Source organism: Parus major, chromosome 2, assembly GCF_001522545.3.
Source record: "Parus major isolate Abel chromosome 2, Parus_major1.1, whole genome shotgun sequence".
Classification (NCBI taxonomy): Eukaryota; Metazoa; Chordata; class Aves; order Passeriformes; family Paridae; genus Parus; species Parus major.
Window position 1 is genome coordinate 100470880 of NC_031769.1, and position 24183 is coordinate 100495062.

The 24183-nt window shown below is 42.4% G+C and overlaps 1 protein-coding gene across 1 annotated transcript in view; it reads right to left on the reverse strand.

Annotated features, from left to right (window-relative positions):
• Positions 1-4524: 4524 nt before the first annotated feature.
• Positions 4525-24183, reverse strand: part of MTCL1 (microtubule crosslinking factor 1) — a 48844-nt gene continuing 29185 nt past the window's right edge. The window contains exons 9-13 of the mRNA XM_019005667.1: positions 22244-22498; positions 17831-18136; positions 15555-15586; positions 12402-13956; positions 4525-5784 (exon numbers count right to left, since the gene is read on the reverse strand). Of these exons, the coding sequence (XP_018861212.1) occupies positions 5575-5784; positions 12402-13956; positions 15555-15586; positions 17831-18136; positions 22244-22498 (2358 nt within the window). The 3' untranslated portion in view covers positions 4525-5574. The remainder of the gene's footprint in view (positions 5785-12401; positions 13957-15554; positions 15587-17830; positions 18137-22243; positions 22499-24183) is intronic.

Below are 24183 nucleotides of genomic sequence, written 5' to 3' on the forward strand. Positions count from 1 at the left end.
GGTGTTGTCAGAAGCATAGCAGACTAAGAGGAACACAGACAATTTGTGAAGCCAGGGCTTTGTTTTTTGTTTGAAATGTGATTTCCATGACAAACCACATTGACATTGCAGTAAGAAAACTCCCTCTCAAAAGTCTTTGGTTTTGTCATGGAAATAGCTGTGACAAAATCATGGCCTTTATTGTTCTTCCTCTCATTCATATATGCAAAGTGGAATTTTTTTTTCAGTCCTGCCAGTGCAGAGTGCAGAAAATGCAATGAGCAACAACACAATACATGTCTTCTCCCAGACACCATCACCGATTGAGACTGTATTTTAAAGAGAAACACGCCGAAGCTTTAGTCACAGATTTGTGATAAAAGTTCCCCGAATGTCTTTAGTTGCGTAAGTCTCCTCCCTGAGCAGAAAATCAATGAGATTTATGTTCTAAATTGCTAAGCACTGAACATTGCAATTCTTAATAGCTAAAATGTATGGACTGCTCATCTCCTATGTAAAAGCAGGAATTTTTTCAACCCCAGAATGATGCCCTATTCCATAATGGCAGGGCTTGATACTTTTGAGCCAGGTTGGTTCCAGCCATCTCAGTGAGAAAGAGATGCCTGCTGAGCAAAGCCTGTGGGATGAGCCTATCCATTTGCACTCAGCTCTCTCCTCTGCAGACTAATCCAGAGGGATCACAGTGGGAGAGAAGCAGGAGGAGGATTAGGAGAGTACCTGAGTCCATGATATTTTTGTGTGTAAAAGTATTCTAAAGTCTCACTGTAGAAATTAAAAAATACAACTAAGGTATATAAAAGAAAACCAAACCCCAAACAACCAGCCTAGGGATTTAGAAGGACAAAACTAAATTTTCTATTTGCTATTGTCAAGATTTAATAAGATTCGTATTTCATAACCTAACAGCACTCTTCCCTTTTAGTGCAGTATCTGCTTACATTGCTCAGCCAGGCTTGTTGCCATCTAGAGACATATAAAACTCAATTTCCAAACCACCTTCTTTCTTCTCCTCATTCAGATATCCATCTACTTACCACGGCCAAGTACACTGATTTTTTCTTTCTCTATGACCTTCTCTCCTCTGATCTCAGTCTACCACTCTGGGCTCCCCTTCCCTGTTCCCAGAAAGGGAATATTCTGCCTCCCACCTCTTGACCTCCTGCAGCTCTAACCTGCAAGTGATAGCTGTCAAATCAGGGAACTTGGCTGCCAAACCAGGGACTTCTGGGGAGCAACTTCAGGCCTGTGCTGTGTCCCCAGCCCCAGCTTTGTCTTCAAACAGATGCTCAATATGGACCATCACTTTTCTTCAGGCCAGTTCAGGATGAGAGTCTGCACTGACTTTGCTGAGTGCCCGTTGATCCCTCCCTCACTGCCCAAATCACCAAGTGCTCTCAGGATTTCTCATGTATTTTTTTCAGAGGATGACAAGACTGGCCTCCAGAAAGTGTTTGTACACCAAAAAAAGAAGATTGAATAATGAGAGGAATCCTTGACCTGCTCCGATAGGGAATAAAAAATGGTTTTCAGCAACATTTGCTAGACTTCTATTCTAGAGACATCTATAGCAAGGCAGTAACATCTCTCACCCAAACCTGAAGGCACAATGTCTCATACTCCCACATGATGGATAAGAGGATGATAACAGGGAAGAGAAGCAGACTGCTCAAAGCTATTAAGCCTCTCTGCAAAGCAGGCTGGGCTGTGTGAAGACTGAAGACATTAGCTGTCATTTTATATGAAAATTATATGTACTCAGCAGCTTAATAATACTCCAGCAGGCTGCAACGATTTACATATAACGAAGTCAAAACTGGGGAAGAGAGTGAGCAAGAAATGGGGAACCTCCAAAGAGACCATGGAGGAGCTTGGTGGTTCAGATACTCAGGAGAGGAAGGGATCAGGGGAAAATGCATGCCTTGGGGTACTGTATGGTCATGGAGACTTCTTCTGTGCAGAGGAGGATGTGAAGGGAAAAGGATAATGGGGAAGGATGGTGCAAGCCTGGTCATTTTCCAGGCACTGAGGCACAACACAAGCTGTCCTATTTTGGGTATTTCCTTGTGAGCTTGGGTTGGTGAGGTAAGAGGCCGTAGACCATTGCCACAGGGATCTATCCATGTCTCCCTGGTGTGGAAAGCGGAGGGCAGCATACTGTGGGCGGATAGCTGTGAAGAGGCAGGAAGTGGGAGAAAGGGGTGACTTCTTCTCCTCATGGTGCCCACATGGACACATCAGTGTTGTGACATGAGGGATAACCCGTCACCCTGGGGTGCTATACCTACCTCAAAAGCTGTCTGGACTGGGTGGTCTTATTCCTGGTCCTGATCCCCTCTTGTATTGCAGGAGCAGGCAATACCCCAAGGCCATCGTCTCTGGCACCACAAACCCCTGGGTGAAATCCAACTATTTCAGCCTTAGCAAACAAAGCTGTGACAGATGTATTCACATCCCCCTACACCAACTTGTGTGCTAATCTGTGAGGCTTCTCCTGACCTGATTATTCATGAGGCAATAATTCAGATACCCTACAGACACTGAGCTGCAGACTTTCTAAAAAGGCCTTTCATTTTCTCTCAGAAGATTTTGAAAGGACTTCAGATGGACTAGAGAATTGTCATTTGTTTTATGATTTATGTAAGTAATTATGGAGTATGATGGAATAATGTGAAGGTGGGTAGGAATGTCCCAAACCCACCAGCAGCTATACTGGAAGAGAAAAGCCCTGTGGTTTCCAAAGGGCCAGTAGAAAAACAGGATATTTCTCGATGTCACTATATTCACTAATTGGACTAGAAAGAAGATTATGTTTAATTAATGTCATTCTTTTTAAGATTGCTCACAAAATCTCTCTTTGTGCTTAATCTTCTCCTTCTTGCTATTGCTTGCTCTCTCACTTTTGTTTCAGTGATTCCTGCTGTTTCAGAAGCACTTCACCTGTCAAGCCACAGGCAGCTGCTTATCCTCAGGATCCTCAGATCTTCAGGATGGCCAGCAGCTGTTTCTGGAAACTGGTGTATCCTTGACTTGAAAGGCAAATACCATCTCCCAGCAGCAAAGTAACAGATTAGTGCCCTAAATCTTCTGGTGCATCATTAAAAAAAAATTACAGCTGTCACAAGAAACAGAACATAATTTTTACTTGCCGGTTGTCAACATTGCTTGCTCATTTGGAACTTCCAATTACTTCATCAAGGAGAAACTGCTTTTTAGGAAGCAGCAACTTCCCCCTTATCCCTGCAAAGCTACTACTGGCAATTTTTGAAAAAAAACAAGGATTTTTCAGTTGTGGCTTAGTCTTCTCCAATAATCATTGCGGCTCTTCTGGTTCACCTTCAAAACACTTCCTGCACATGCTCCTCCTCCCACTCCCAAACCAAAATTAGTGCAACAATTCAGCAATGTGTTGCAGGAGGAAGATTTTCAAGCCAACAGGGTGGCCACCGCGGACAATTTTATGCACTCAGTCTTGGGGATTATACTTAACTCATGAAAATGGCTAGCAGTGAGGCTTTGAGACAGCTGGGAAGGCAGCTATCACTAACATGACTAGTGCTGCTCCACACTGGCATTGGACACCCCTTGCTCTGACTGTGGCACCAGAGAGCCATTAGAGAACAGCACTGTTCAGTCACTGCCCATTTGGTAAATGGCCATTTTTGTAATGATGACCCACAGGTGGACATTTTGACTATGGGTCAATAGCCATAGCACTACCTGATACAGGAGAAATCAGACCTAAATTGGCTGTGATTTGGGAGATAGGGAGTTTGTTCTTACCCAACCACTGAATTAAACTTCCTAGAAAGTCAGCTGTGACACAGCAGGACAGGATGTGAAGGGCTTATTTCTTGACAGAGCCAACCAGGAAGGCTTCTAGGGAGCCCAGATGGTGCTCTTCCACAAATGAGCCTCAGAAAACCTCAGCTAAGGAAACAGAATGAGAAGGAGCCAGTTCAGCAATGGGAGAACTAGTCAGAGCAGTTCTGGGGCTCCAGAGAAAGCATGTGGCCAAACAGATGGTCCTAGGTGAAATAGCTTGAGAGGTTTCTACTTCTCAGAACTGTGAATTCTTGGCTGCATTTACATCTCATTGTTAGCCTTCGGTTTTACAAAAGCCCTGTTTATTGGTCTCTGTGTGTAATGCAGATGGTACATAAGCTTAGATTAACACTGGACATGTCATACTTCTGGTGTTCCATTTAGCTGGCTGGTTTTCACTCCCATGGGTGAGAAAACAACAAGCCATAGGGTCTCAGAGGAACTGAGAAGATGGGCCCCACAATCTGTGTGAGTAGATGTTTTGTGGAGTTCAGGGACAGAATTTAGAAACCTTCCCACGGTCTGATCCAGTGTACACAGGAGTCTGTGGAGCACAGCATAGTATTTGGTTTTGTTGTGATTTATTTCATGTAAGGAAGCTTTTTTCCTTCCCTTATGAATAAAGCAGGAGTTTGGAGGCTTTTATTTCCCCCAGTTAAATGAACCATCATTAAAAAAAAAAAACTTTATGAAGCACTCAAGCAGCTTGTAAATACTGAGGGTTTTATTTCCACTTCACATGGTCTCCAACAGACTCTTAAACAAGACCAGTTACAATTTAGTATGCCCAGAGATTTCCATGGTTTTTCCAAAACGGAGGAAGTTCTCAGTAAACGCTGTACATAGCCAGTTGAACTGCTAACAATAATTTAAAAACTCTTTTTTTTGTATAGTCAATGCAAGAATACCAACAATAAAAGTACAGTACAGGTAAATTCACAACAATATTACAGTGAAACAGATTGACTCACATTTATGTGATGGTACAGTAGCAGTATGTACATGCACTAAAGTGCGAGGACCCAGAGGCATGCAAGTCAAGTATTGTAGGTGTATTTTACAGCTAACTCTGTAAGACTTTCTGAGGCATTCTTTTCTTTTTTTTTTTACACATTTACTTGTGTTTACCTGTATTCCCCTCCATCTCAATTAATTACAAGTCTAGTGAACGAGCTTAATGGCTTTCTTCATTACTTAAAAGGTATCGCTTCAGACAGTTGAAGCATCTTTAAGAACCTTACCTTTAAAAACCAATAACACTGACATTAAAATAGAATAAAATTAACTTAAGACCCTAGTTTTACATGAAATTTAAAAAATAAAACCAACCCAAAAATACCCAAAACCAAAACTGAAAATGTAACAGTGCAAATATAACCAAAAGGCAGTCAGTATTTGGAGAGAGCGCGAGCACGTATTCAAATTCCCTTAGAACTTAATTTACATTTTATTTTAAATCTTACTTTATATCATTTTAACCCCTTTTTTTTTTTGTTTGTTTTTGTTAATATACTGTATGTAGAAAAGATGGAGACAAAAATAGTTTTCTCAGCTATGAAAAAAATTAAGTTATTACAGGCACATTAACTGTTTCATTCTAGAAACACCTCTGTTTCCCAGGTCGGACATTCAGCAGCTGTGTCTGAGAACATTCTTTGACCTCTCCAAGCGGACCTCCCTCCTTCGTGGCAGAGACGGCTGGCGGGCGACCTGGCGGAGGCGAGTGGTGGCCCACCCTGTTCCCGTGCGGAGTCAGGCCGGCTCGCCGCCCTGGCTGGGGGTCTCTGCCAGCAGCTCCTTGCTTCCGCACTCCTCTGAGGAAGTCAGGTCTCCGGTGGACTGTGACTGTGAGGCAGTAGGGGAATGTGAGGCCCATCGTGACGGTGGGCGCCGGTTCGCTGGTCTCTCTGGCCGGGAGAAGCAGGGTTGGAGGGACGGGGCTAGTGCAGAACAAGGCAGTTCCTTGGCAGCCAAGAGAGCAAAACAGTGGTTAGTGACTGGCATTGGAGACCGTCAGGATGCGCAAAGAATTAAGAAGCAAAACCTTCAAACTGAAGCTAAGCACGTGTCATGGCGCGGGACAAAAGCAAGCAGTGAGCACCTGGCTGCATGTGGGCTCCAGGCATCTGCACGTGTGTCCATGATTTATGGAACAGGTAAGGAGACAATGAAAGAAAGAGGGTGAGTTGAAGTAGCTGACAAACTTCCAATTGCTATTCCTCCCCCTGCTAGAAAGAGAAGAGCTGAAAAGCACATTTGCATAATAATTCGGGAAAATCCACTATTCAACGCTTTAAGTGCTGACCTGGCATAAAAAGGCCAGGTTTGGAATTTGCAAGAGGGGTGAAAAATCAACCACTGTCTCCCTTTTTTTTCTCCTTTAGAATTCAGACTGACATGCAGGAGACTTCTTAGCACAGAATAATGACTACAGGAGAAGTTATGATCTCCAGCTGGGTTAAAGATGAGGCTTACCTACAGATTTCATTTTCTGGAACACCACTTCTAAATGCCAACTGCTGAAGCCTGAATTACAGGATTCAGAGGTACTGTATGTTAAAGACAACATTCACAGAAACAGATGAAATTGGAAATTTTATTCCTCCAGCAAATTTCCACTGTCCTGGCTTGGTTAGCTTGTCTTTGCAATTAGAAACAATCTGCAGTTGTGATTTTTCACCCTGGCACTAAGTTGTTAACGCCTCTAATATTCATGGACTTTGGTGAAAGTACAGCTGTGCTTCCTGCCTTGCCCTGAATGCTCCCTACATCCAGGTGAGTAACTGTGGAAGCAAGGCTGTCTCATAGGGCCAAACTTCTGAATTTCACTGCATACTTTGCAACTTATAAAAGCAAATCAGAGCAGTTTGCCAACCTCTAGCAATGTGTACACCAAGCAGCAGTCACTGGAATGTACAGGACAGTTCAATAAAAACCAAAGTCAGAATGCAAACCGGTGATAAACGAAGAGGGAGACCAAAAATGATACAATGCAAAGGAAAAGCTCTGGCACGGTAAGGCGCTGGGACACCAAGGCAGCAGGGAGGCCAGGATTCCACGCTGTTTCACATGGAGAAGGAAATTAGTGACTAAGGGTGAAGGATATTGGAGCAGGTAACATGATGTGATTGACAGTGAACAAACAAGGTGATACAACATTGAACTTCTCAGTTGCAGTGGAAGACCAAACATGAATGTCATAGGACAGAAAGACCAATTTTGAAGACATAGAGCTGAGGTATGAGAAATGGAGCTGGTGATACCTGTTTTGGAGAGAGTGCATTGTCTGACATGGGGAAGCCTCAGTGAAGGGTCAACCCAGGTGCTTTTGGGCAGCATGCAACCAATGGGGTGATCTACAGCTGCACACCAGTGCTTGAGAAAGAGCTATGACCAGCTGCCCTCGGCACTCACAGAGCACCTCAGCCTGCACCCCTCCTCTCTGCGTCCTCACCTCCCATCCAATCTCTTATGTGCCATAAACTTCACAACCCTTGCTAAAACAGCAGTAAGGCTGAAAAATCTATGGGTGCTAACAAAAAGATTGTGTGTCCTTATTTCACCTTATCCCATTGTGCCTGGGGCAGCATATGGTCTGTGAAAGCTGCCACTAGACTCAGATTTGTTAAGAGAAATCCATCTGCACAACAACAGTCACGGGCAGCACAACACGCTGCATTAAGGCTATGAGATTTGTGGGTTTTGTCTTAGCCTCTTTCAAAAAGAAGGCTTAAAATGATATCTTTATAGTGCTGCTTGCTCCTGGCTCCTTTATACTAGTTTCAGAGCAGTAAATCAGAGTTAGCACAGCGATAACAAAATTCATTTCCACTGCTGCCTCCCAGTTCAAAAGCCCCTCTCCAGCACGCCTGCAGATGTTGGTCAGCTTTTACCAAACAGCAAGGTTAAGCTCATCTTATCTGTGATGTACAGATGCCCAACACCACACAAGGCTGAGCTGGTGAAGGATGTTGCTCCAGGGCCAAAAGTGACTGGCAGCATAATCTTACAAAATGCTGGCTGCTGAGTCAGTCATCCCCACCTGCAGCATGGAAATCCAGCCATGACAAGGAAACTCTGCAGAATGGTTTGTGAAAACCCCTCCTCCCTTACTACATGTAGCTGTCGTAGCTAGAAATGTTTTTTAAAAAAATAAATAACCTGTGGGTAATTTAGTTTGGTAGTTGCTCAGGGGTGTGGGTGGACAGGCAGCACTTCTTAGCCTGAACACTGAAAATGGAAAAAGATTATTCCAGTTTCAGTTTCTAGCTATTTCCTAAAACAGACTGTCAGCCACCATGGCTATGCCTATATTAATAAATAAAGAAAACAGTTTTCTCTTTTCTTGAGGCAGAAAGGATGGTCAGAGCTTATGTCTGCACAGTGTCTTCCCTCTACTGTGGCAACCACAGCCACTGGACAGAACTGGGCCCAGGACTGCTTAATAAGCAAAGGTGACTTTAGCCTTTAGCCACAGGCTGGTGCTGAAGCCCCTTCCCAGCCCCCTCCACCTGCAGCTGTAGCCAGAGCTGGAGGGAAGGCATTCTGTGGCAGTCAGAAGCCCTGCACAGTGCTGTGCATTTATAAAAAAAATAAATAAAAAAATAATCACCATAAGCCTGAATCCTTCCCCAACATTTTTGCATACCTTTGTGCTGGTCTTAAATCTTGCCAATTTTTTAAAAGCTTAGCAAAAAACCCCAACAGCACAACTTTTGACTTAAGTGTGACCTCTTCACAGCCTGTGCTGCTGCAGGACACAGCAGATGAGCTCCTATCCTGAGCTCTTCCTGACTGTCACATACAGAGGACTCCTCAGGGATGTCAGGTATGTGCTGATACCTCTGGAGTTGTGGTCATTTATTTCCCTTTGTTAACCCACATGTCCAAGAATGACCGCTTTTGGAAAGCTCTGGAAACAAGGTAGAAAGGACTTACAGCAGTGAGGCAGGCAGGGTTAGAGTCCCCAGGGGGCAGTTAATAAGACAGTTTGGTTCTGGACAGAACAGACAGAAAAGAAAAAGAAAGCAAGTAGGTTGGAAAGAACTGTTTTAATTGATTATTTTTTTTTAAAGTGAAGTTTTCATGTCAGCAAGGAAGAAGTCTCCCGATGTTACTACTCATTCAGATCATGTTACCAGTGTTATCACAGGGAAACTAATAACCAAAAATAAAAGATAAGCCACCAGCAGAAAAAGACTTAGAAAGGAAGGAAGCAAACAAACCAACCTTTTACAATCCTAGCACAGTTTCAGAAGTGGACATAGCAATAAACAAATCAAACATTGCTACTCAGCAGAGTAAGATATCTGTTATCCTTTTCCAACCTTGATTTAGGCTAGGGGAAAACCACATTACTATGAGAGGAATAAAGCTGTATTTTTTTTTTTCTCTTTGTTTGATTTCAATGAAGAGTTTCTACTTAGGAAATCTTTAACAAGCAAGAAAATGACTGTTATTTTGTGTTGCTCACACTTACGTTGCTCAGGTTGCACGACAACCCTTTGCCTCACCTTTCTTCCTCATTTCTCTTCTACAGTAATGCTGGATGGAAAACTCAAGCTTAACCAAAAGCCCTTTAGTTCTGACAACACCTTCCCTGATTGTCAACATTCCCCCTCCCATGCTGAATGGTTCAGTGGCAAGCCTGTGGCAATTGCTGTGCCCTGGTGAGCAGAGGATGCAGCACCTGCTCTCTCATCTGTGGGCCTTTGTGGATGGTCCTTTCACAGTGTTGTCTCCAGAAATGAGTCTGACTCCCAGTCCAGGACTGTTGTGTAACCTCCATGATCTACACCCTTGCTAGTCATAAAAGAAAAATGTTCATAAAGCTCTTACATTGTTAGTTAGGTAATGCTAATCTGCATTTTTAATAGTAAAATGTATAAATGCTGATATGCAACTAAGATAGGGGTTTAGTGAATTAGCAGGATAAGACACTAATAGGCCACACTATGTGGATCTGAATTTGCTTGTAAGCAGCTCCAGGCAAGTTAGAAAACACAAAAAATTTTTGCAACTCTATACGTATATACCCTCACATGCAGACGAACATGTACATAAATAGATAAATATATGAACTAGATTTCATATTTGAAGCAGGAATATAGAAGGAAATTATGTAACCAAACAACTTAGAAGCTCAAATTAAGGAAAAGTCACCAACAGGTGCTGTATGCAAGTTTAAAAGTCATTAATATGCCATGGCTGCAGAAACCAGAAGGTGTTTGGTAGTAGGAAGGGCACTTGACTTGGCCAGAAACCAACAGGTGAGAGGGAAGCAGAGCAGGGATCTACAGGAGGGTGGAAGTGTTGTGTCAGCGCTGCCCCAAACACAAACCTGTCTCCTTCAAGATCATAATTCCCTGAACAGCTGTGTCTGGCTTTGTACAAAATGTGCTAAGTGCAATTGGTACAAAGTGTAATTTGTGAGGTCAGGGTAATCCACAAATAACCCAAGGCACCTGGAGAGTCTAAACTTATTTGTGGATGTTTTTTTCAGCAGTGAGCCTACACTTCCCTTGAGTACCCCTTCCAGAGCACCACCTCACTGAGGAAAAGCTAAGCTCATTGTGTGAATGCTCACCACTTTCCTTTTCAATCCACATTCCTGAGAAATGCCAGGACCAGCCAAAGAACAAAACCAGTGCATCTAGACTACAGTCATAACAACCATGTAGGAGCTGCAAGGAGAAACAAATCTTAGTTCTAGGGCTCATAACTCAAAAAATTAGGCAAAAGATACAGAGAATTCACAAAAAGGAGCAATCTTCTCTCAGTTTGATGGTCAATGAGTTTTTGCTAAATAGCATTGACCCAAATCTCTCTGTGCACCAAACTCAGGTACTGCTGCTAGTTTGTGTTTTGCTAACAGCAATTTGTGATGATGTGGGATGACATCCATATTCAAAATCTTATGAGACAATTAAAAGATACAGGAGGAAATCAAGAGTTTCCAGGGATACCTTGAAGGCAAAGCTGAATTGACCCTGTAAGAGTCACTTCCTAATAAGGACCAGTAGTATATTCCCAGTATTTCAAACTAAGGACAAAATACAGAGATGTATTCACCCAATAGAGATGGGTGGAAAAAGTCAAATAAATGAGGCTGCTTCCCACCTTTATTCACTCTGTGGTTTGTGCACAAAGACCACTTTCACTCACTAGTATTTATGTGCATGTGGTTTGGTTTTTTTTTATTTATTTTTTATTTTTAATTTTTTTTAAAATTTTTTTATTTATTGTAAAACTTCCCTGCTTGTATCTATTTAAACTGCACATAGGGAATATATTCTTAGCTTTGGATTGTCTCTTACACAAAAAATATCACATCCTCTGAGCAGTACCTACAAAAAAGGAACTGACTGTACATTGAGAACCACCTGCTACAGCAAGGTGAACTGCAGACCAAAGGTTTCAGTGCTCATGTCCCCAGAAATCCTTCACGGCAAATGTTGAGTTAGAAAATGGGGTTTGAACCTTCCCTTTTGAGGTATCTGAGGCAGGAGTAGTAGGAGTCTTCCCAGTGAAGGCAGGGTGGATGTGTAGGGTGTGCAGGGGTGAAGGAGCTGCTTCCCTGGAGCCAGGGCTCACCACAAGACCAGGATACTAAAGGGACAGCTCAGGGCAGAGAGGATGAGGAGCGCTTGCCTCTGCCCTGGAGACTGTCACCAACCAGAAGTACACACCCCTTTTCATGGCTGTACCAGAAAGGCAACATATGCATGTAAGAGCTGGGCACAATTCAGCTTTTCTAGGCTTCTTAAGACTCTCAAGTGCTTTCAAAGGTTCACCAGAAAGAGGAAGTTTAAATACTGGTAACCAAAAACTTTCATCCATCATGACACCTCCTTTTTTTGTTGATTGCTGTTGTGCCTGGGACTGACCCCCAACATCTGGGCACACTTGCTGAGACAGATGGTGGCTGTTACACTGTTGATGACAAAATACCAGGAAGGAGTTCTTAAACACTAAGTAGTTATGTGCCTAGATGTTGATTATATGTGTATTTTTTGCTTTTTGTTATTTTTGTGAGGCAGCAGCAGTCAGTACCAAACATCATGCCATTCAATCACATTCACAGACCTGAGCCAAACTTAATCAGATACATTCAGAAAAGATATGCTGACAGCCATGAAGTTTTTCTCTAGGGTATTTTAGAGACTATTTTTCACACAAACTTGTTAGGATCCATTCTTGTGTAGGAGAAAGAATCTACCTTTCCATCCAGCATAAAATGTACTCAAACCTAGTGTCCCTAGAGCATCTGTAACATGTGGTGTATTTTGTGACAGAAAGCCTGTATCCCAGCCATTCTGGGAAGAACCATTTTATCCTTTATGGGATAAAACTCTTCTGATGCTTTCATGCCAAATAAGCTGCCAGGATAGAAATTCAATTCTTTCATGCACTCTTCAGTGACTAATCCAAAGTTTCATGACAGGAAATTGCTGGTGGTAACAGGACAGGACTAGGATATTCACTGTAAATACTCACTAGGACTGCAAGAGATCTCATAATACATTTGCTCAAAGAAGAGTGCACTTAGCTATAGGAGGAAAAACAAGCAAACTCATTACCTCTATGGACCCTGGATCTACTTTGACAATTTCTCCTGTGCTGTTGTCATTGCTAAGGTTTGGTGGGCTGTGTGAAGATAGCCTTCTCTCTTCCTTTAAGGCATGCTCCAAAAGTTTCTTATTCAAGATCCTGGCAGCATGTTCTGCAAGTGTGTACCCTGGAGGAGCAGATAAGTCCTGCCTAATACTTGTCCCCTCAGTTCCTTCTTCCTTTTGCGTCTCTGTCCCCAGACGGAGAGGACTGGGTGATCTGCCACGGGCATTTGTACATGGTTCCTGCAATGTGCCCAGTTCTGGTCTGGGTTCTGCTGACCTGGACCGGCTGCCAGATCTGGGGCATTTTTGGAAGGTCTCATGAAAGATGGGGCTATGGTCAATGATGTTGAACAAACTGGACAGGCCGTCGTTGATAGTGGTGTGGACAGGACTCTCCCGCGTGGTAGTTGATCGAGCCCAGGCGGACTCACTGAATCCTTTCTGAGGTGTGCCAGGCAAAGTCCGGTTATTTGGCTGGTCTGATTTGGGAAGGGCTTTTCTTTGCAGCTTTGGAGAACCGTATTTGGGGGAGCAGCATGTGCGTTCAAACTTAGCCTGGACCTTTTCAATGACAGGGGTCACCTGCCTGCTTCTTAGGCTTCTTGATGGTGAAGAGACAGGCGTGGACCCCCCCTTTGGTGTCAGACACTTGTGTGGACTGCTGGTGATACTGCGCAGGGTTTCGGTCTGCAAGCCGACGCTGATGGTCTGGGTGGTCTGCGTCCCTGTTGTTCTCATGCCGTTGGTTTGGCACGCCGTGTCCTTGAACTGGGGCTCTGTGGAGTTGGAGCGTATTGCGTTCCGGACAGAGAAAGCAACCTCCTTCATGTCATCACTCATGTTCTTGGACATCTCCAAGCTGTGCAAGGGTGAGGCAAAGCCCACAGTAGTGCAAATAGGACGTTCAATGGGATGAAGACCGTTCTCCAGAAAATCTTTATGATGTTTGGCCAGGTCACAAGACCACCTTCCAAACATATCTGAGGAAGCACCTTTTGTCTCAGTGACGTTCCCCATAGCTTTGGTCACAGAAAACAGGAAGTCTGGCTCAGCTTGGCTTTTCCCTTCACTGCCAGCTATCACTGAGTTATCAAACCTACGGACAACTGGTGGGCTGTGAAATACCCGAACTCCCATTTTGTCATTTACACTGTGACTCCTCGTTGGCTGCTTCTGGCAGTGCTCTGGGCTGGTCATGGTGTTGGTGGTCATGGTGACACTGGTGGTGAGGTACCATGAGGATGCCTGGAATGAATCTGTAGCAGGATCATTCCCTGTTTTTCCAATTTCTGTCCTTTCTGCCCAGCCCTCTGCAGGTTTCTCAGTTGCCCCACCATGGTTCCTAGTGTTACTGTAATCCCAGTTTTTGTTGAACTCCTCAATGTATTTCAGATCATCAGGAGACAAGGGAGGGGTTATATCATCTTTGCTGCCAGATGAAGGCAAATTCTTTTCTGGTAGAAATGGAGAAATATCCATCAGGCGCTGAAATTCAGACATGGAAGAAACGGACATTGCCCTGGAGAGACGAACACAAGAGAGTCACTCATGTGCCTGGAAATTGTCAGAATAGCTTATTTTCAGCAGCAAGCTGGAAACCCAACTTTCACTACCCGCTTACATATAGAACCACTTCAATCACTGAATCATAGACTGTCCAGAGTTGGAAGGGACCCACAAGGATCATCCAAGTCTGACATTTGGCCTTGCACAGGACACCCCAAAAATGACACCATGTGCCTGAGAGAATTCTTCAAACACCTCCTGAATTCTGGCAGGCTTGATGCCATGACCACTTCCTTGGGGAGACTATTCCAGTGTCCAAGTACCCTCTGCATGAAAAAGCTTTTCCTAGTATTCCTTCCCTAAGCCCTTTCTTTCATTTAAGTCCCCTCTTATTATCTTTGAAATAGCTGTGAACACAGACATCAGTGATGTGCCATTAAAAGTACCAAATGGTTTACTAGATGTTCTTAATTTACTGCTCTCTCATGGATTACTGCTTGTCAAATATCTGTAATGTGGAGCAGTAGGATGCATCTCAGAATTATACTATTCATAGGAAATGAGTGTTTGTGACAATACAAGGCACATTTTTCAAAGCAAGTGTAGAGTATTTCTGACCTGCTGGGAAATCATCAAGTCCACCCCCACTCCTGAGACTGCCCAGGCTGCACAGCTGGTGTGCAGTGGTGTGGAACATCCAGCAGAAATGCTGTTACATTGAACTGGCTTGGTGAGTTGAGCTCATGCTCAAATTTGACCAAAGGGAATCTTTAAGTGATAATGCTGAATTCCTGGCTCTCTGGCATTTCACTAATTTGTACAAATTACAGGCATTCAGATGAGTTATCCTACTGCTTTGTTTTAAGAAAAAAAGAAAATCAAAAATTTTGAATGGGACTAAATAAAAATGCAGATGAGTGTAGTTATCAGAATTGGATCAATGAGGTAACTCAAGCTGGAGAAGTCAGCAAGCAGTGGTTTTCATGGATCAGTGATCCAGAGAATACAGCCAAGATACACTGAGTTTTTGATCTAGTGTTCCCACTGCAGTTTGGTTGAGTATGGTTTCTAAATGGATCTCCTAGTCAGATTCTCTGATTTGCATCAGAAGGGCAATCTCAGAGAGAATAGGCTTTATTCCTTTGGGATGAAAATTAGCTGGAAGATGCTCTCTGGAAGCATAACTAATGCATTCTAAGGTTAGGTCGGTATTCAACCAATGGGATAAGACCAGAACCAGACAAAGCAAAATATCCCTGACATGCAGCAGCATATCAGGTCCTAAGCACCAAGTGTTTTCCTCTACGTATTGATGTCTGCAGTGTGTACTGCAGTGCTCACTAAGGCAGGCATAGATTTCACTGTAAGCTGCAGCTTCGTGCACTTTCATAGAATTTGATTTTTGTGCATGACAGCTGAATGTGGCCCAAGTTAATCAGAGTAGAGCAGAAGCATATTGAGACAAATTAATCCCTGGGTAAATCAATTAATCTGGCTTGCAGGCTGTCTGGGAGGTGGCATGGCTATGTCCTGGGCCTGTGGCTTGGGTGCAGGAGTTACAGCTCCAGAAGATGAGTATTTGCTGGGCTTTCCCTGTTAAGTTTTACTCACCTTTGAAGATTTCCTTTGTGTGTTTCTTCCTCCTGAATGAAAAGAGAAGGAAGCAGATTAAGTTATTTCTATAAGGTGTTGGTGGCATTAGCTTATGGGTATTTTGTCATTCACTTCCCATTAGTTGCACCAGGTATGTTTGTCTCTAAAAAGTATCTGATTTTCTCTCTGATACAGATTCTTAGTGCCAGTGGGAATATTCTTCACTTTGTACATAGGCAGGAGAGTGGGCAGCCCCATCAGGATAACACACTGCACAGGTAAAGCCTGTATGCCATATCTGCAACAGCCTTGAACTTTTATATTCCCATGCAATCACAAATAGATGCAGGCCAAAAAAGGCTTGTTTTCCAACATATATTGCTCTGGATTATATATTTTTGAGTGACTTTTTCCTGTGGAGGTAATCTACTTTATGCTAGAGGCCTAACTGTGCTGAAACAAAAGACAGACTGAGTTTCTTTGACATAATATTTCATTATATGTTTTCTAGGAACCAACAAGTGGCACCAGTTGAAATTCCTTAGGCCTGATATATTAAATGTGTGGGAAGAAATGCTTTTTTCATAGACGGAATACCTACAGCTTGCTAACAGCATTAAAATGTTTTTATGGCAGTTATTTCCCTGTGACAATTCCCATAATGAGTTTGGGTTTTAAATAGCTTCTTCTGAAGCTTTTGCTCTACAGCTATTCTAGCTGTTTATTTATATTTCTAGTAAACTACTGGGAGTGCAAAATAGGATCGGGGGGAAAAAAAGAGCATTGGTACCATACATATTTTATTTAACCTCACAGAATCAAGAACATTACCAAAAGTGTATTTCAAATTGGGACTGTTTAAAAACAGCACTGCTTAACTCAGCAAATACCTTACTGGTATTTGTCCTGGGTCAGGGGGAAAAAAATAGTAGTAAACCGATCCTCCTTGCATTCGCTGTGGTATAATTCTGGAATAATGTCAGTGGCTTCAATGGAGTTACTGCAGAGTAAATCTGACCTAACTGAATGCATAATCAGGGTGAAGGCTGGATTGACTTCTACTGCAGTTAGTACCAAAGAGAAAACGTAGTGGAAGGTAAAGTCAGCAAGCTGCAGTTGCCTCTGTGCATCCTCAGTTAAGCTACTCATTAAACTCCAATCAGTCTCGCTTCAGCAAACCCTCTGAGGGAAAATTACTTTGTCCAGGTTTCCCTAAAACATGCTTTGAAGGAAAGAAGCTATGCAAGTATCACCAAGGACAAATTTTGCTGCCCACCCTTTTGTTAATGGTGGTATCTGAAGAACAGAAAAGGGAAGAGAAATTTTCTCTGAAAATCAGACTGAATTTGAAAGAATGGGAACAGCAATCAAAATTAAGCAGAAAACTTAGTTCCCTGATAGTGTTACAAACATTCTTCACTGAGCACTTGGACATGTATGAAAAAAAGCTAAGAAATAATAAATATGGGATCCCACACTGCCGGCAATATGCTTATGGCACCGAGGGAAGAAAATCTAACTGGAACACATAGCCATCTCCAGATATGTAAAAAGGACTGTCACATTTCTTGCCTCTCTTAATCTTTTTTTCTCATCCTCTCAGCTTGATTTCTCAACCCTTTAGTTTTGTACCAGCATCTGGGGACAGGGGCACTTGGTTTCCTTCAGAAACAATGTAAACAAACTGTGAAGACCTGGAACTGATGAAAATAAGCCTACCATGGTGGAGGACACAGCCTTTATTCACCACTTCTCACTGTCATTTTTACCACTTTGTTTTATATCTTAAAAATTTTATGGTGCGACTTCAGGGTAGGTACTTTGCTGATGAATAAGTTTATTTTTTTAACAGCTTATCTCACACATGCTGATCTGCTTAGAAGGCAACCATGGCAGAACAATCAGAAGTGTCTCTCTACAGCAACTTACTGCTTTACTAACAAAGTAAAGCCCATGTTTCTTCATAAATATGTATCTACTTACAACTGGAAAAGATTTAAGAGCTTCTAAGCCAATATGTTGTGTCAAATATAGTTCTCATACATAATACGAATGGCCACAAGATGAAGTAATCTTTGGGGACCTTCAGGCTGGCTCCCAGTTTCTCAGGTGACTGATACTGGTCTAATCAGCTCTTAACAAGGAATGAAAACTTGTCCATACCAAATTTACTAGTGGGTAACTGTGAAGCAGTGCCTGTGACACAATATCTCACTCCCTACAGCAGGGAAGCCGTACTGATTCTGACAGAAGAGATAACATGACAGCATGATAAAATGTAGGAGAGCTCATACTTCTGTTAGTCCACTCAAGAATTTCTCCCGCTCCAGCTGCCGAGAGCGGTGCTCATCAGGCTCGTCGGGGGAGTCGAGAGACAGTGATTCCAGAAAGAGGTTTTCCGTGGCGCTGCACCGGTCGCTCTCCTTCAGCTTGGACAGCGACCGCTCGTCAAACTGAACGGTGTCGGAATCAGAGTAGGACCTGGACCCCATGGAGCGGGGCACACGGAGGTTCCCCTGGGGCGTAAACGGCCGACGACTGCTCTCGTTCTGGTCACACACCAAACCACCTCCTCTCCGTGGGCTCGCTTCTTTCTGAAGCTGGAGACAAGGCAGATTAAAAGGAGCAGCAATTACTTCTGCCGTGTGTGGCATTTGGCAGAACTCATCCTTCCCCAGGAGCAAGGCACTCATGCCCTGGGGATTACAGCCCTGCCCCAGGGGGGCACCTCCAAGGGACATTGGCCTTGCTCTACTGGTTGTTCCACAGAGGGAGACTTCTCTAGCACTTTGATGCTATTACTCATGGGATTTTGAGTGACTAAATGTGTGTATGTACAGTTTTGCTTATTTACATGTATATGTATACATATACACACACTGAATATATATGTATATATAAAATAACGCATCTGTGTGTAATCTGTTTTTTAAAGAAACAAATCAACACAGATTGTTATTTAAAAGCAATCTTGATAGCAGTTCAAGTAGAAGCTGATGAAAGGGTGAGTGAATTACCTTCTCATCGAAACAAGCACATTTTTCTCCTGGTCAGCGACACAAAGATTGTGCTTTTATGTATATCACTTGTTTCCAGAGGTGGAAAATTATGCTCAACAAAAAACAAAAGCTTTGTTTTATAAATGGCCTAGACTGAATGCATGGCTAGAAAGTTTTTGGAGTATTTGTACAAACGAGCATTGTCAAAGGGATGAATTAGGCATGCAGAACATATTCAAAGAAAATGTTTATTTATAGAAGGGGAATCAAAGACATTAACTCTACACTTTTCAAAAACTGGTGAAGACAGGGTAAACCATTAGAGAAATTGGGAATATTAAAATTAGATTATGTGATCAACTTCTCTTTCAATTGTAAATACAACAGGATGGATGAAGTAAGTGATAAGTTCAAACATGATAAACGACTGCAGCGATCTGATAAGAACTCTGATGTTTTGCTAGAGCAGCATATTAAGATTAGTGACAATAAACTGAAAATGCAAGTCATTCACTAGGGCCCTGGAAACTAAAAACCTACAAAACATATTCATCTTGCTGCTTGTGTTTGGAAAAATAAGCAGATATTGTATTGCTTAATTTAGATCAAACTCTTTTCAGTCCCAAATGATAAAATTTACACTTGAGCTGAAAACAGTGAGATTTTTTTCTTGATGCAGGACTACAAAAAGGGAAATGCATCTTCAGTGTTTTCCTCATGTTATACAAAATCTGAAACAGTTATGTTAAAAGGAGGTATCCTTTAAAGGCAGGGGCTGGAAGATATCTACCCTGGAGGCCCTTCGAGAACATGGAGGGCATTCCTGAGCATATGGGCAAGATTCAAAGGAAGAAAAAATGGTAATTACATGCTTTCTTTATAGCTAGTTCCAATTGCAAGCCTGTCACAGTTTTAGGGATCCTATAAGGAGAATGTTCTGGAAGCCTTTATGAGAGAGCAGTACTGATACTGCCTCACTCTCTGAACCTCAGAGAGCTGCCAGGAGAACTAAAGTGACAAATACTGCCCTAACTTCTCAAGAATGACTAATAATTTTGAGTCCCCATGTTTTTATACCTTTAAATACACAACTTTTCATTCAGGTGATCTTGTGGATTTAAATATTTGTCAGTGTGCTCTGTGCATAATTAGCTCTAGGAGCACAGGGGAGGGAGATTCTCTAAGGGAAAACAAAGTGACAGAGTACTTTAAAAGAAAAAACAACAACTTTGAGCTCTGAAGAAAGTAGGTCATCATGGTTTTTTTCTATGCTAGCAGTATTCCCATCACCATCCAGAGTAAAGTATTTTATATATTTTATACATTGGTGTAACTTCCCTCTTATCATGCATGTATTATTCAGGAGCTGTGTGAAAGCAGACTGGCATAAAGCATTAGAATGAAATGTGGCACACACGCTTCTGCTATCTCTTAGACTTTGTTTCAAACATACACACTGTGTAGTCTCTTCATCCTCTGTGTATTGCCATACATGGAATACACACACCAAAACTCTGGGGAGTAGGACTTCAGAGATACACTAATTGTTTCCATATAAAGCAGGGCATGACTGCAATCTGAGAGGATATTCAACTAAAAGCTTGCAAATATTTGGAAGGTTCCTGTCACACAGGGAAATGTTTGATTATAAGAAAAGATGGAGTTATGAAGTTTTGTAGGCAGGTAGCCAAGATTTCAAATGCTATTTCTGGTCATGTAGTCCTCTGAAATTAGCTTGATGCAATAGTTTTTATTTTCCCTATTCATTGTCAATTCTGTGTACAACTTTGTTGGCACAGTAAATATTATATAGTCAAAGCCCAGAGGTTTCAGAAATATAACAAAAGGAATCAGTTCCAGCACTAGCTAAGTGCTGTTTTGTAGGCTTTCCCAAGATGGCACTGAGAGGTAATGTCAGGTTTTAAGACTATTAAAAGCTAGGTAACATTGATAGGGAATTCTCTGTGGCTTCCTTCAATGTGCCCCATTCCCAGGGAATGGAAAAAGCAGACTTTAAGCAGGTTAAGTCCCTCAAGCTATTGAGTATATACCTAAAACCCCACAATTTATAAGGGCAGGAAAACAAACATCCATAAGAGGCACCAGTGACTTCTCAAAGAAAAGTTTCTGTCTATGTGAATAGTACATTGGAAAATTTTCTGAGGGTTATTTAATTCCCATTGTGCATGAAGAATCCATAGGAGGTAGCTTGGCCACTACAACCCAACAGTTAGAAACCAGCCAAGTCAAGCCATGGAGAACTAACTAAGCACCTTCTGCCACTGAACCCTGAAAGCCAAAGGAACTTTGCATGATGAGCTTTGCTGTAAGGCTCACAGGCTCTGATGGTCTGATCTTAGGAGATGCACTACTGTGTTGCATTATAAGGGCTAGCTCAAAAAGCTGCATGAAGCACACACAAAACCCCTCAGATATATAGGAGATTAAAAAAAATCCAGAATCTAGTTTGCTAAAAATTTGAAATTTAGAAGCTCAAAAATCACCTTTCTCGGTCTATAAAACCTTCATGTTTGGCACTGCCCAGTCAGACCTACACTTTCAGCATTGATTTTAGAAATACCCACGTAAGCATTGGATTTTCCTGAGTCCTTCTCTGTGGGTTTAACAGCCACAGATCAAACCAAGGTTTAGTCTTGTACTCATAATACTTACAGCCTGGTGTCTTTTCTTTAACTTCTTGTTGCAGCCCTGACAAGGGAACATGAGACACAGGCAATGAATCCTTTTCAAAAATTGGTCATGAAGTTGCACTGGGTTTTCATTGATTTAAACCTGTGAGGCCACTCTGTGCTTTGTTGAAGTATAATGCTCTTTAGAGAGTATGCACAAGTCTGATGTGGTTCCATTTCTGATGTCCTAAGGACATAAAGCGTTCACATAGCTGAGGACCCACAATTTCAGTAGTTTCTCTTGCTTTTCCTGGAATGCATGACTCAGAGCTGAACAATATGCAGTCAAAAACAGTATTTTAAGTCTCCCTCATAAAACTTCATTTTTTGTGCAGCTTCCAGCCTGATAATCAGGTATTATTTGTCTCTAATACTAAGCAGATGAAAATACAGATAGGCATGAAAACAGGAAGGTAGGTATGCCTTTCCCAGATTTGCACATGATAATAGAGGTTTGCACAAAATTCATGTGACCAATATTCTTCTGAATATTTAGTACTGATAACTGTGTTTGTTATCAGTCAGTGCTCTTCATGTTAACCCCGTGTTCCTTTGCCAGAGAAAAAGAATTCAGTTGAGACTGAATAGTTGCAGCAGCTGCATCTTTGGTGGCTAATTCACAGATGAACAGTCTCTTTCAGCAGGAAGCTGTATACCAAACCTTGAATAACTTTGTGAGTTGAGTGTTTTAGCACAGAGATGCACTAAAGCTTCCAAATGAATGTGACCATGCTTATCCAGGATAACTGAAATGAGGAAATGACCTCTAACATAGAGCTGATTTCTCATAAGTGGTCTTTTATAGGGATTATGAGCATTTTCCTTTTACTCCCTTGTGTATATAAATTGTTGCATAACATGAGAAACATTGTTGTAGCCAAGGAAGCAAAATCATTCCTGTGCTGCTTCTTAATGCTGTCCCTTGAGGTTGGCCTGAGTGTAGCAATGGTTCAATGGCCTCATTCTTTCAGACAGGCACTGCTCACCCAAGATGACTCCTTACCTGACGGCCCCTTACCTGCTCTATCCGCCTGAGCAGCTCCTTCTTTTGACGGTCCCATTCTCGCCGGTCTCTATCAAGCCTGTCCAAGAGCTCCACCTTTTCCCGGTTCCAGTTCTTCTCACTGTGCTGGATTTGCCAGCGGAGGTCCATCACCACACTGTGACTGTCAGCCAGAAGCTTCTTGTGCTCCTCTCTTTCCCTTTTAAAAGCACCCTTTGCATCTGAACCGAGACCTGTTTCTCCGGAGGTGCTCTCACTCTTCCCTTCCAACTGGCAATAAAGTCAAATGTTACTAGAAGGTTAAACTTTCTGCAATAAAAACTTTTGTCTGACAACGGATTAGAGTTGAAGACCTAACTTCACAAAGGTAATGGCAGAGTAATAGCAATTCTTACATCTTAGGATCTCAATAAATGATCAAATACATTCAGCATGGAAAAAAGTTTTAAAATCAAGACAGTAAGAACTACAGGGAATAACTTCTCAAGCTCTACCAATTCATGCTCTTAAGGCATCAGTTATGATCCTTCTGATGGCAATATAGGTACCAGTAATGAAGGAACCACGGAGATAAACTTAACCTCATCATTACTTCTGAGACAATTTCCAGGACACTATCCTCAGCTACTGCTCTGCTTTTGTGCTCTTGCTAAGTCCACTTGAAACCTAAGGAGAGTGAATTCATCTTCTGAAAAGACTTATCCCACAACAATCCTTAGCAGTGGTGTTACTATATGACCCTCCTGCCTTCCAACAAGAGAAGGTGTTAGCAGCAGCAGCAGACACACCAAGATCATTCCCCCCACCTCTGAGGTTCTGGAGTCAGAACTGATTTCAAGGGCAGTTATCTGATGCTCCCTTCCCTCACTTCTTCAATTTCATAATCAGGGGTCAGCTTAAACAGATCAGAAGAGCTGGCCCAAGGTAATAGATTCAAAGGAAAACATAGGCTCAATGGGGTGTCAGGAAGTCTCTAGGTGAACCTTCTGCTACCAGCATGGTATGCTCTGAGGTCAGAATGGGTTGTACAAGACTCTGTTCAGATGGATCCTGGAAAAACTCCAAGTGCAGAGATTGCACAACCTCTCTGGTCAGGCTGGGCCAGTGCTGGACTGTTGTCAGAGGGAAAAAGTGCTCAAATGTTTTGTGTAAGTTCAAGCGAGTGAAAAACTTATCCTTGGAATCTGACCTTCTGTTGACAGCTCAGTAGATATGTGTGTATGACTCAGAATGGGATACATCTCCATCCCCTAGCTCTGCAGGTGAAATGGAGTGAAAAGCAGCAAAAACTCATTTCCACCTCTGGAGTTAACATTGTCCTCAAAAATAAGAGGCAGCGGGTCTGCTGGGATATTCCTGTAGCAATAGAGAAGGACAACACCTTCACCTTGTTCTTTATGGAAAATAAGCCCAAACTTTCTGAGTTTTCTGAAAGAAATTTCAGGCTGGATTCAGGAGTGATGCTTAGTAGTCTCTGGAACAGCCTCCCCAAACAATTGACAGAGTGATTATTGCTTGAGTTACTTAAATTGTACTGAGCTGCTGAGAATAATCTGTTGCAGCCACTTGCAGTGACAGGGAAATCTTAAAAACACCAGCATCTTCTACTACTTATTTTCAGAGCCCAGATGTTTTCTTTCAGATGACCAAACAACCAACCAAAAAAGTCAATTCTCAAAGAGCAGCATCCTATTTTAACAAAGTCAACATGACATCATCTTTCTCACACCTGTGCACTGCATATTATGTTATGTTATGATGTCATGTTATGTTATATTTATTATGTTGTATTCTCCCCAGGCATTCTGAAGCTGAACTATTGGTCAGAGTCCTAGTGAGGGACTCCCATATCCTTAATGGGTCCCATGTCCTTAATGCAAGTTCTCAAAGCGTATTCAAGGTTTGGCCCATAACACTAACACCCTGTTTCTTCCAAGCTTTTCTCACTTTACAGG